Source organism: Rhinolophus sinicus, chromosome 4 (assembly GCF_057876585.1).
Source record: "Rhinolophus sinicus isolate RSI-liver-muscle chromosome 4, RSI-T2T, whole genome shotgun sequence".
Classification (NCBI taxonomy): Eukaryota; Metazoa; Chordata; class Mammalia; order Chiroptera; family Rhinolophidae; genus Rhinolophus; species Rhinolophus sinicus.
The window spans coordinates 78,571,603-78,585,765 of record NC_142504.1 but is presented as its reverse complement, the minus strand read 5'-3'; the positions used below and the strand labels follow the sequence as shown (position 1 = coordinate 78,585,765).

The following is a 14,163-nucleotide window of genomic DNA, read 5'->3' as shown; positions in this document are numbered from 1 at the left end:
TCAAATACATGGTGATGAAAGGAGAACTGACTCTGGATGGTGAATATACAATGCAATATATAGATGATGTGTTATAGAAATGTATACTTGAAACGTATATAATTTTGCTAACCATTGTCCCCCCCAATAAATTTAATTTTTAAAAAACTAATTATGAAGATTTCAGTATTCCTAATCATTTTGGATTCATTATCTTCCTTTCTTCTTACATAGCTCATAAGACATGATTGGATTTTGTTAATAACCATATAACATTAGTATAAATTCATACTGTTGTCATGAAGGCAATACATGCACCTACATCTGCAGTTCTGTTTGCCTGCTGTAACCTGCTTCTTGTTTACACATAACTAGGAATTCATTTGGCTTTAGTTTTTCTGAATGAATCTTGCTCTTCTCTGCACAAGTTTTGTTTTCATTTATTCCCTAGGATGTTTGAAAATGGACACACTAAATTCCTCTATCTCAATATAAATGGAATAAGTTTTAAATTTACATGGCTAGTATTATCAATCAATTCGTGCAACTCCCCAAATTCATATGGGTGTTCTTTATTTTAATGTGTTCAAGTAACTAGAATTATAATAACATTGGATTTAGCAGTTTGAGTTGCGTTTGTACAGTTTCTCATATATTGTTATTCTTCCAGGGTGATAAAGAATTGTTTACTTATATAGCTTTTTAAAGGAAATGACAATAAGGTACACACATTCCCTAATAAGAATTAATCACTGTGTTGCTTTTTTTTTTTTTTTTTAATCTTAAGAGATGACCTTGGTTTCAGACTCATCTCTGAGCAGGTCAGCCATCACCCACCCATTAGTGCGTTTCATGCTGAAGGATTAAACAATGATTTCATCTTTCATGGCTCAATCTATCCCAAACTGAAGTTCTGGGGGAAAAGTGTAGAAGCAGAACCCAAAGGAACCATTACCTTGGAGCTTCTTGAGTAAGTTGGAATCAAGCCATTTGTATATACATTTGCACACAGACCTGATCTTGTTCAAAAACTGTAGATAAAGAAACAGCTTTTATGAAGTCAGTTATCTACCTCCATGTAAAAAACCTTGAGAAACATGGCATTAGCTTGTTAATCAATCTAGGTATGTTTTTAAAAGTATAACTTGATGTTTCACTATGGTGTTTGGATTTATTTTAAGACAGAATGGAGTTTGTCACTCCATGTCAAGTTTTAGGAAAGAAGCTGCCTATATATTACGGTGGTAATGTTGTGTTCCACCGTCTTTCAAAATGAATTCACTTTGAGAAATATTGAAATAACAATTGTGTGGCACATTTTGGACATTAGGTAAGTTGGAAGTTCCTTTCCATTAGAAAAAAAGATTTGCCTTATATGCAAAGGCAGTTTCAGTTCTATTTAAGATAGTTAATAAGCCCATTCTAGCCTATCTTTCCTACTGATTACAATGAAAGACCTGGATAGGAGACATAAAACAACTATCTGAAGACTTTGAAAAGTAATTAATAACAGGTCAATTCAGGAGAGAACCAAAAACCCGAAGACCCATGTAGCAGTGAGTTTCTTGGTTTTGCCCCGCCCCCCATGCCAATGTCTCCTGCCTTAGAGTCAGAGCGGCCCGAATCTCAGAATCTGGGCAGTGGAGGCAGACAGAAAAAGTTCCAAGAGAAACCCTCTTTTTTTTTGGTTAGAGAACCTGGAAAGATGCCCGTGTAGGATAGAGAGAATGGGAGAAATCCTTTTTATTTTTCTCTCCCTGCCTTGTCCGAAACAAACTCTAGGACCCATGGGTATATTACCTGTAATGGTAGTGGCAGCAGCAGCCACACAAGTACCTAAAATTCAGAAAAAGGCTTTCTTCTTGTCCAGAGGAGCTGGAAAAAGGGGCTCCTTTGGTCCAAAGAGTGAGAGGAGAATCCCTGTTACTTTTTTCTCTTTTTTTTTCTCATCTCTTTGCCCCAAAGGAAGACCCAGTTGTGAAAAATGCAAGACAGAGCAGAGAGGCTAAAACCCCAGCTTGCTAGCCAACCCCTCTGGTGTCTGAGCGTGTGGGGAAAACCACAGAGAGGAGGAAGCTCAAGAAGGGGGTCCCGTAAAGCTGTGTGTGGATTCCTAAGCTTCTCCTTGTGCTCTTGCTTTGAAATGGCCCCAAATGGCCTTGCGACCTGAACTACTGTGTGGACTGGTGCTCAGGCCCCCAAATGGCTATTGAGGGATGGATCTGAACAGCACTGAAAAGTCTTTGAAAATTAAACTGACACTAAAAGCAGAGGCCACAGAAAGTGTGTCAGGACTTATGGCCTGAAACTATAATCACCTGCAAAAAACAAGACAAAACAAACCATCAATATGCTCCAGAAGATTTTAAGAGCATTTTAAGAGTCTACATTCAAATGTAGAGTCACTCTGGAGAATAGTTGGCAATTTCTTATAAGGTTAACCATATATTTACTATGTGACTCAGCAGGTCCACTTGTAGGTATTTACTCTAGAGAAATGAAAACTGATGTTCACACAACAACCTGTACACAAATGTTTATGGCACTGTTATACATAATCACCAAAAACTGAATGCACTCTAAAATACCCTTCAATGAGTGAATGGTACATCCATACAGTGGAACACTGCTCAGAAATAAGAAAGAACAAATTATTGATACATAGAATGTAAAAGGCATTATACAAATTGAAGAAGCTAATCTCAAAAAGTTACATGGTATATCTTATTTTTATGGCATCCTGGAAAAGGCAAAACTGTTGCAATGGAGAATAGATGAGTTATTTAGGGAGTAGGGATGAAATAGAGATTAGGGATGGGAGGGGCAGCATGAGTGAATTTTGTGAAGGGTGATAGAATTGTTCTGTATTCTGGTTGTGGTGGTGGTTATACAGATCTCTACGTGATTAAACTCATAGAACTGTACACCAACAAAGGTGAATTTCACCGTATGTAATTAAAAATAAATTTAAAAAACATGTGTTTAAGGATAAATGTATGAACATATAAAGCAGATATTTTCAAAAGCAAAGGATATGCAAAATTCAAGCTTATTCACATATGTGAGTTTTTCCCGTTGGTGAGCTGGAAAATATTTCCTCCGGAAAGTGCTAAATACTAATCGGCCTTCATTTTTATTTTCTACCTGTAATTTAATTTTACTTTTCTATGTATTTTCACCTAACTTTTGAATTCTTAAGGTGATTATTTGCATAGTTTATTTGGCATTTGGTGGAAGTGTAGAGTTTTTTTCCTTAAGCTTTTGCATCCTTTTAAGAAACAGTAAGAGTGGTCAGGTGACAGCAGCTGTTTTACTCTGTGTTAATACCAGTAGCGCTAGTTATCTCCAGAACTCTGATTTGTTATCCTGAGTAATGTCATTTGAGACAAATGCACTTTTTAAACAAAATAACACTTCTCACTTATTTTTGTGGGTTTTGGTTTTATTTTTGTTTTTTAGACACAATGAAGCATATACATGGACAAATCCTACCTGCTGTGTGCATAATATCATTGTGGGTAAGCTCTGGATTGAGCAGTACGGCAACGTGGAAATCACCAACCACAAGTAAGACACTTAGGGTCCTTATGTATCTCTGTAATGGTCATCATACGGTATCAGTGGACTTCATTTTTTAAAAAAAGCTCTAGAAGAGCCTGATGATAAATTAAGTACAGGAAATGTAACTGTTAAATAAATAGACACCCATCCATTTAATGAACAGAGTTCATTAAAGTTTCTGATTAGGTGAACACTGAGCTCTCCCAGCCTCTGTGAATTTTAATTCCAGCCTCAGCTCATTTTGCTTATATTGTTTAGTTCATATTATGCACACTGGGGAGTGGGACGGGAGGGACATAAAAATTGTAAAGAATTGGGTTCAAAGCCTACTTTGTGACCTTAGGCAAGTGTGTTAGCTCGGGCTGCTGTAACAGAATGCCACAAACTGGATTAAACTGCAGTAATTTATTTCTCCCAGTTCTGGAGGCTGGGAAATCCCAGATCAGTGGGTCAGCAGATTTGATGTCCGATGAAGCCTGTTCTCGGTTGGCATCGTATCCATACATGGCAGGGAGAGAGATCATCTCTCGTGTCTCTTATTTTACTGGCACTAACCCTATTCACCGGGGCTCCACCCTCGTGACCTGATAACCTCCAAATGCCATCACATTGGGGATTACCACTTCAACATAGGAATTTGGGGCGGGGGCACAAACATTCATTCCATAGCAACTTATTCTTTATGAATCCTGCTCACCTTTTCTTTATGATGGGCCCAGTACTAAGTAAGGATTAATCATGATAACCTCTGCATGGAATCTGACATGTGTTAGAAAATGTGTAAACAGCCACTGTTGCTAAAAAGGTTGCTAAAAAGGTTAGTATAGTCATTATTCCTACTACTTCTTGCACGTTGCATGGTAATCTGAGCTTCATATCTCCTCCGCAGGACTGGGGACAAGTGTGTGCTGAATTTTAAGCCATGTGGCCTTTTTGGTAAGGAATTACACAAAGTTGAAGGCTACATTCAAGATAAAAGGTAAAATATCCATTTTAAATCTTGAGTACTATAGGTATCGTTCACTAAATAAAACGTTAGTATTAAAATCTGCCATAACCTAGGAAACAAGCATTTCAATAAGTTAAAAAAAAAAAATCTTTTTTCTACAAGGAAATATCTGTTCTTTCAAAGAATCTGATTCATAAGCATCTTTATAATACTCAAAACACTGGTTTAAATTGTTGGCTAAACATCAGTTTCTCTTGACAGCAAAAGGAAGCTCTGTGCCCTGTATGGGAAGTGGACTGAATGTTTATACAGTATTGACCCTGCCACTTTTGATGCTTACAAAAAAAACGATAAGAAAAATACTGAAGAGAAGAAGAACAGCAAACAGGTGAACATCCTGTGAGGTGGTATTGAAGGAATCATTGGACTCTTAAATTTGTACTAATCCTTTTGGTGGTGGCCTATTATTGGGTCACAGTTTGACTTTTTTTTTTTTTTTTATGGTTGCTAATGCATGTAATTTTCCTCCTTGAATCTTTTTTTTATTTTTTTTATTGAGGTATAACTGATATATCCTTGAATCTTTCTAAGGAACAGATAATCTGCCTTAGTAGCTAATGTTTGGCATAATCTTATATAGAGTATGGGTGTGTGCCGGTTTGGTAATTATGTGCAGTTGTTTGAATTTACATAGCTTTGATTGAATTCATACCTTTGGAAAGTTGGAAGTTTGTCTACCTCAGACAAATTTTCTTTTCTTCCTTTCTGTTTATGTGCATTAGAAGTTGAGATCAGTTGAATATTTAAAATTTCCTCCCAAATTATCGTCTACATTTTCATGCTTATCAGCATTTTTGTGGCCTCTCCCTCATCTCTAAATCACTGAAGCTAAGACGCATCGCTAAGGGAGTCATTCCTGGACCGCTGTTCTTCTGTTATTAAACTTTCTTCCTCATGGGACAGTTAATGTCCTGATGGTACTTCTCGCATGTGAGGCACATAGCTTCTTGTCTCAGAGCCCCAAGGAGGCTCTAACGTTCAGCAGACTCCTGTCCCTTCCCTCCAGGCAGGGGAGCTGAGAGCTAAAGAAAGATTGCACCTGTTTGGACAGGAAATATTTGAAGACTGATCCCTTTCCAGTGACGGGTGTCATGGTTCATAGCACACACTCTGGGTTAGAAGCCTGTTTCCACCATTTCTGCACCGTACACCCTTACGCAGACTTGGCACCTCCTCTCTGCCTCAGTGCCTTCCTTTGTAAGATGGAGATAATTATAGGACCTGCTTGTCAAATGACTGGATAAAGGTAAAGGGCTCTGAATAGCATCAGCTCATAGTAAAGATGGCTAACGTCCTTTCTTTTCAAAGTATGTCGGCGGACTAGCAACCTGGACATCATCGGAGGGCCTGCAGGCTCCCAGACTTACCACAGACCTTCCGAAGTGTAGTCTGTGGGGCTCTTTGGGTAGTTCTTCTGCATGCAAAAGCCCTAATCTTCCTCAAAAACAGAAGGTGTATTTATGAGTAACTTTCTTTGTAAATCAAGTTAACTATGGTCCTGAGGTGAAAATACTTTTATTAAATGACCAGAACGTACTATTTTCCGGGGGCTTTGGCTTTTTTTCCTTCTTTCTATTTCCCTTCATCTGTCTGTGCACAATTCTGCTCTCCTGCTCACATCCTACCTGCTTTTTCTTCATTCTGGGAGGTGCACTGACACCTCTCTGCAGCTGTTATGAAACTGATGGGGCTGCAGAAGGAAATAATCCAGGATTCTGGGAGCCCTGATACAAATTCCTCAGCAGCAGCTCCAGCCAGTACAAGGCAACTTGGCAAACACAACTTCACCAACACACACGTCATCCACCCTCCTGTTACAGAGGTGGGGTCGAGGACAGCAAAGGACATTGGCGGAATTGCAGAAAATTTTCCTCATGTCCCATAAATCCCTGGTCAGTCTTTGTAGAAAAGTGGCCTTACGCCTTGGAGACAGAAATTATTTCCACACATTCACTCCTTTCCTAGTCTCTCCTTGCGTGCATCTAGCTACCATAGATTTCTGATGTCCCTGAGCATATTCAGATGCCACGGGAGATTTGTCGTCATCAGTGTGGTTGCCTCCCTGTGCTGTTTTTTAAACTATGTATTCACTGAAAGTGTCTCATGTAGTCGTTCTAATCTGACATTGGGGATATTCACCTTCCGAAGGCTTAAAGCCTTTATAGATAAACTGGTAATAATATAACCTCATAGATTTATTATGTAAGGACTAAATATAGAGAGAGCTCCTAGCATAGCTCTGGCCTATGAGGGGCAGCCAAAAAAAAAAAGTTAGTTTCCTATTTAGCCTGTCATCTTTTAAAATTCTTGTTTAGTCACATGCTTTTGGGATCTCTGCTAGTTTTGTGTCATTGATAATTTAGCTAACTGCTCCAAGAATTTAACCTTTGCTTGAAGTTCTTTACAATTTTCCAGTAAATATTCTAAGGAGTTATTCTGTCTTTTTTAAAAAGCTTTAAAAACATTAAAACACCAGAGTAAAGAATGATGGTAATAATGCCTCAAATGCAAATACCACTAATTGATGTAACACCCGGTGACTCATGGCGCTTAAGTCGTGCAGCAAGTGTTTTACTCACTCCCTATATTGTGGGAAAAGGTAAGGAGATAAGAATGAGAAGGCCGTGGTGCCCCGCCCTCATGCGGTTTGCCTTCAGTGGTGTGCAATAAATGGTGCTCAGTTTCTAATTCGTAAGTATCTTCTTTTGAAAGCATTTTGCTTTTATTCATGTGTTGGTTCTTCCAGATGAGCACATCTGAGGAGTCAGATGAAATGCCGATGCCAGATTCTGAAAGTGTGTTTGTTATCCCTGGAAGTGTCCTCCTGTGGCGAATAGCCCCACGGCCTCCAAATTCTGCTCAGGTGAGACAGGGCTTGCTGAATGTGGCCTCGCTGTTTGCACTGAGCATGGTGGTGTTCTTTCCCCAGCACATGCAAGGCCAGCCCAGGCAAAAGGGGGCAGGTTGTCGTGGAAATGCTCCTCAGCTGTGCCCCCCCTGCTGCCTTCTGTGTTCAGTGTCCCTTCTGAGGCCCAGTGCATTCATGCCAGCCAGCCCCTCTGGTGCCTGGCTGTGTTCAGCGGGGACTTTGGGGAGCTTCTTTAACAATGACTTAGGAGAAAGACTGGCTCTCATTAAAAACAAGATGATGCAATCTCTTCAGTATAAGCCCCCCAGATCAGTGAGTAATGATTTCAATGAAGAGAGTAGAAACAATGCTGGTTTCGCTCTTAGTTCTACTGAAAGTTGATAGCGATAGAGAGTATTCATTCTGTGAGGCGTGCTTCAAGATTTCTTTGAGACCAATAATACCTATTTCGTGAAAACATTTAGATGTGTGGTCTGAGAAAGGCTGACCATCTTTGCCATAAAAGGGAGGAGAGGTTACTGTCAGATCAAACTTATGCTACCTTCAGGGGTTTTCATTTTTCCTTGTGCCTTGGTATATGTTAATTTGAATGGTGTGCTTCTTTTCAGATGTACAATTTTACTAGCTTTGCAATGGTTTTGAATGAAATAGACAAAGAAATGGAGAGTGTGATTCCTAAGACAGATTGCAGGTTACGGCCTGACATCAGAGCTATGGAGAATGGAGAAATTGGTAAGTAGAATCGGAGGGTGCTACCAGTGAGGAGTGATTTCTGTGGGGATGATGGTTTGTTTTATTCCTGGTGATGTTGGCATCATTGAAGTACAAACGTTTTTAGTCTCTCATAGATTTTTAAATTTAAATTCAGTAACTTCTGTTTTAAATTTGGAAATCTGAGGTAGACTTTCTTTGCTCATATCCATTATTTCAGTGATACTCACTGATAACTGAATATACTGTGTATGACCAGAGACATATCTTAAATGTCAGAGAGGAATTTGAAAAAATAATAGCATCTTTATCAACTTTAAACATTTTACTATGTAGTTCAGAATTTAAATGTCACCTTGTAAGCCTCTAAGAAGAACTTTACCTCCCCTTGGTTAATTAAAACATTTTTGTCTTACGGTGTTAAATTTCTTCTAATTCAGGGACTTTCAAAGTGGGGGAGCAATTTTTTTCCCCTGGGGATATATAGCAATGTCTGGAGACTTTGGTTGTCACATCTGGGAAACTACTACTGGCACCAAGTGGGTAGAGGCCAGAGATGAAGCTGAACGTCCTACAGTGCACAGGAGGGCCCCACAAAGAGTCATCTGGTCCAGGATGTCATTAGTGCCAAGGTTGAGAAACCCTGTTCTAACTAAATCCTCTGATGCTCTTTTTGAATTGTCAATAAGATAGTGCAACAGTATTTTGGAAAGTTGTTTGGATTTCTTATGAATGGAATCTACAGGAGCTCTGCAAAGTCTCATTAAGAATTTAGAAAAATTCACATTTAGTTTTTCTGCCTAATTTTTCATTGAAGCATTGTAACAGGTTTTTTTTTTTTAGCTTTAAGAATAAACAGGTTCCTTTGGGTAAATGCAGGCTGTAGAAAGATATGACTGAGTCTTGAATGCCAGTTCTGCCTCTTACAAACCTAGGAGTGTGTTACAACTTGATGGTCGACGATGGTGCTTGCATTCTGATAAAACGGAAGTGATTCTAATACCCGTGGATGGTGCTTCTCCATAAAGTTATGCTTGGTGCTGTGCTGGGCAGTCTCTTCTCACAGAATAACTTTTCCATTGATGTTCTTATTTTAGATCAAGCTAGTGAAGAAAAAAAACGACTTGAAGAAAAACAAAGAGCAGCCCGCAAAAACAGGTCCAAGTCAGAAGAGGACTGGAAGACGAGGTGTGTGAGTTCTCAGACCTCTTGCCTGAGCCCTCAGGTGGGACGGGGCTGTCAGATGTGGTGAACTGCAGAGCAAGGCCTTGTGTGAGCCTTGCCAAGTTGTTCCCAGGCCTGAAAGAAAAGTCCTCTCCACTGACTAAATATGCAAGCTGAGAGAATTGCGTGTGTGACAAAGAAGAAGGATTAGTTGGAAATTAAGGTTAAAATAGTCCCATACAGTTTTCTTACCAATTGAGAAAACTATCTTGCTTGCTTATCCAACAAAACTATCCTTTCCATATATAAGAGGAGATGTAAACTCCAGAACGACAGATTTGGGCATGAAAATAGGTTCCAAACCATTTGTTTATATATATCAGTAAATTATAAGGCGTGCACGCACACACACACACACACACACACACACACACACACACACACACGGTGCCAAAAAATGTATACCCATTTTAAGAAAGGAAAAAACTAATAAATTGTAATACTCAATATACACCAATAACAAAAGATGAACACAAGTCATGTTTGACTTCTGTGATTACAAGAGGTGCTCAAAGTGGTTACTATCAGCCTCTAGACACTTCTGATTACAGCAAACTACTGCTTGAGCAACACTGACCAAAGTCCACTTGTATCACTGCGCATGCCATTTCAAGTTTTTCACACAGTACCATGTGTCTCCAACTTATCACAAATGCGTGCACTTGTTAGGCACGTTGGAGGTTCTGTTGCACACTCACATCTCCATTGTCGTTGTACTTCCACCACATTTTCAACTTTCAAATACCACTTCAAAATAGGCTTGCACTCCTCAAACAACTGTGCTTCCGCCATTTCCTCTGACTGTCCTGCCTGTCGTATGGTGACGCCAGCATTCATTTGATTAACGCCATCTTTTGAGCGAATGTCATACTACACATTGCTACCACAATTCAATTCAACTTCAAAAAGTAATACATAGATAACATCTCTTAAAATGTGTATACATTATTTTGGTACCCCCAGTATATATCATGTATCAAGGATATTTAAGACAGTACCTTTATTCTGCCAAATATAAGAGATTTGACATGTAATGGATATATGATTTGCATAAAGTAACATCCTGGACTCCATTCAGAAATAGAAAGAGGCAGTAAAATTTCTAAGTTTTTAAGGATCAGGAGTTATTTAGTAGTCACTTTATTGAATAATAGAATCTCTTATAAATAAGAATAGAATAAAAACTTTTCCTACATTTGTATCATGTAAATAGAAACCATTGTCCTATAATTCAGTTAGTGAATCAATTTTAGAACCAATATGAACAGAATTTTGCAAGCATTTCAGCAGATACTATTTGGTAGCCCTTTTACATCATAAAGGAAGATAATTATTAGAATGTGAAATGACCTTAGATATCATCTAGACCAGTGGGTTTGGACGTTTTGTTAGCATTCACATCTTTGTTGCTAATGAATGCATAAAGAACCTACAAATATAGAACACATGCAAGTGGAGCTGCTATGTTTGGATCAAGGCTGAGGGACGGGGCCACTCCCACCTCCTCCCACCCTGCACATACCCGACGTCCCTAAACTCCATGTAACAGAGTTTGAAAAACCATTAGTTGACAAATTCCTTCATTGTACCGGAGGAAACCAAATGCGGTGTGTTTCATTTAGTAAGGGACTCATGCAAGAGCACACAATTAGTAAGCCGCAGATCTGTGATTGGAACCTCCAAGTTCATTAATCCTTCAGGCAAAGACACAAGTCTTTATGGTGATCCCTTTTGAAAAGATTTGATACATTTTATTGTTATTTCTTGTCTCTTTTGTGTAGAACCCCACTTTTGTACTATATTTCTAATTTAATTCTTATTTTTCTGGTCACGTTTTCAAGTATACAGTATAAGTGAAAAGCCCAGGAAGAATTTTTACTGTCAGATAAAGTCTTAACATTCAGAAAGCAGAGCTTCAAACAGTTCTGTTGTCACCTGAAAAATAAAAGCGAGCAGCTACGTTTGTGAGCTCTAATTTGGAACCTTACACATGCTTCCTTCCACAGCTGTTTCATAGCACTAGTAGTTCTCACGTGCATATCTAGATCTTTACAGGGATCCTACTGACACTTTGTCAAAAAAAAATATATATATATGTGTGTGTGGGTGTATGTGTGCTTTGAGCACTTTTCTGGTGGTGGTAAGATTGCACATTCACAAACTTGGTTCTTTTCATTTCTGATAGTGTATATTTGAATAACTTGGTTCATTCAGTTCAAGTAGGGGAGGTGGTGCGGTAACCTTTGTAACGGAACATTTTTCTCCTGTATAGAGCTAGCTAGCTTCATAGAAATCAAACTCAGAAATTTTACTGTAACTTGTCCCAAGTGTTTCTGCACTAAAAGCTGACATTGCTGCTAACGGCTTGTGCCACTCACTTGAAGAGAGTTCAGGCGCCAGGGTTTTTCAGGCTGTAAACTGTGGTCCCTGCTTATGAAAATGGCTGCTTGGGATCCTGACCTATTTTCCTAGCGGAGCTCACAGACTTTAATACGTCGAGTATGGGGAAGAAGTGGAGGGACTGATGGAGACAAAGATTTGAAGAGGAGAAGAGGCAGGTGAAGAGGCAAGAAAATTGATGACATTATCTCCCGCCACAATATGAGCATTGTGCAGAATTAATGTTTTATAATGTTATTTTCTGATGTTGCCCCATGGACACTATAGATTCAAAAATATTGAATGAAAGCTAGCAAAGAAATCCTCTTACCCTCCTTACTCTTCCCCATTACCCATGCTTTTCTAAAATGTTTGACTTTAGAAAGATAAATTAATTGGACTTTTTGTGTGTGGAGGGGGTATGATGATAGCAGCAGAGGTTTCCAGGCGTGAATGCTCCAAATCAGGAGAACTAGAAGTTGAAAGAAACCCTAATCCTGTGCATCAGATCAGCAACTCCAAGGTGCTCCTCTCTAGTGCAGTGTTAGAATTCTCCCCAAGCATAAGTGACCCCTAAAGGGAGGTTTGCAGACGTGTTCTTTAGAGAACTATGCTTACATGTGAACAAGAAAACATCCTTTGCTATTAAATCTATTATTCTGTGAAATGTATCATTGTAATTCTTTTTCCTTCACTACACTTTGTATGGAAGATATCCTATGGCACAGTGCCTAAAGCTTGGTTAATTTTTAAAATTATTTTTGATTACCCTGATTTTGATTTGCCTGCTTTTCTGAAGTGCTTGACTTTGCTAGGCCTGACTACAAAAGTGCTTCTGTTGTTTAGAAGTGTTCTATTGGGGCTAGAGGATGAACAATTAGACAAAAATATTGGCTGTAACAACCCTGCTAGACAGAAGGTCCTACTTCTGTTTAGTATTGCTAGATGCTCTGGAAAATACATAGACCTTTTATGTGGTATCATTACACATTTTGGAATATTATTCTACATATGTGCTCTCTAAAGAGAAAAACTATCAGTTCTTCACCCCCTTTGGAAATTCCTAACTCAGAATGAATTGCTTCAGTAGGGAAATACTGCAAACTAGTAAAACAGCAGGTATGCTGTGATTTTAAAGTTTCTCCCGTAAATCTTGTCCTTTCTCTTCAACAGGTGGTTTCATCAAGGTCCTAATCCCTACAACGGAGCACAGGACTGGCTTTACTCGGGCAGCTACTGGGACAGAAACTACTTTAATTTGCCTGACATTTATTAAAATGCAGACAAGTCAGGGCATTTGACTAATCTACAAATAAGTCTTAAACATATGTTTTTAAATTTCTTTCCCTTGGTTTCTACTCATCTTTTAAAGAAAGAAAACCCCACTCATAACTTGCATTTCACCAAACAAAAGTAGGGCTAAGGTGATATTGGTGATGAGTCTTACAGAAAATGGGTAATTTTGCTATCCAAACATATTTGGAATACTGTTTTATAGAGCGGTAAGAGAAACTGCTGGAGAATGGAGAATGTGCTTTTTATGGTTGCTATTGCCATATTTACTGAAGGTTTATACTAAATGTAACTTTAGCTTTATGAAATTATATAGTAATCCCAAATCAAGTTATTTTTGAATATTTTATGCTGTCAGGCTTCAATGTTTTAGATGTAACTTTGAAATGTTTAGAATTCTCCTATACAATGTTTATGTGCTCAAATGGAGAGAAGGTTATGTCATTTTGTAAAGTCTACATCCGTAAGATGGCTTTTCTTCTAACTAATCCTCTCAATTTTACCCCTTCCCACCTCCAAAAAGAAAAAAAATGGCTGAATATTCAGAACAGACATTCCTGATTTGAAAATTCTAAAGAATTACGCAAATGATACACATTTTCAGTTTATTTTAGTGCTCTGTATTGACCTTTACAATTCTGTAATCAATGTCTAGACTATAAGAGGTGTTTAATTGTACATGTTTCAATTGAAAATATGTATGAAAACCTAGCAATACACAAAAATGCCCTAGAAATAGATTTTAATCACCATCATCATTACATAATGACAAACCTTTTTAAATGCTTCAACTTCCAGTGGCAAATTCCACCAGAGAAATTAAGTTGCACTTATGTATTATAAATGTCAAACTATATAACAGGAGGTCTTGTGCATTTCAAGTTTGCAAAGCACCTGTGTACTTAAAATATGTATGGAGACCTACTGTACAGTAGTAGCTTTGCCCCTTTAATTGGGGTACATTAATCTTATATTTATCCACCCAACCCCAGCCTCAGATATTATTCCCAGGGGCCTTAGGTAACTGCAAGTAAATTATTTTAATTGCTGTCTTGAAGTTCACAAGTGTTATAATGAAATAATCTACCTGATGCTAAATAAAAGCTTTAGAATGTTGAAAAAAAGTGTGATTTCTTTG

The 14,163-nt window shown here is 38.4% G+C and overlaps 1 protein-coding gene across 7 annotated transcripts in view; it reads left to right on the top strand.

The window, feature by feature from the left end:
- OSBPL1A (oxysterol binding protein like 1A) overlaps positions 1-14,149 on the top strand; it is a 210,833-nt gene extending 196,684 nt beyond the window's left edge. For all 7 annotated transcript variants that reach the window (XM_019741214.3, XM_019741215.3, XM_088797939.1 and 4 more), the window contains 8 exons: positions 767-949; positions 3,439-3,546; positions 4,430-4,519; positions 4,751-4,877; positions 7,296-7,412; positions 8,027-8,150; positions 9,227-9,317; positions 12,906-14,149. In XM_019741214.3, the coding sequence (XP_019596773.2) occupies positions 767-949; positions 3,439-3,546; positions 4,430-4,519; positions 4,751-4,877; positions 7,296-7,412; positions 8,027-8,150; positions 9,227-9,317; positions 12,906-13,008 (943 nt within the window). In that variant the 3' untranslated portion in view covers positions 13,009-14,149. The remainder of the gene's footprint in view (positions 1-766; positions 950-3,438; positions 3,547-4,429; positions 4,520-4,750; positions 4,878-7,295; positions 7,413-8,026; positions 8,151-9,226; positions 9,318-12,905) is intronic.
- Positions 14,150-14,163: the final 14 nt, after the last annotated feature.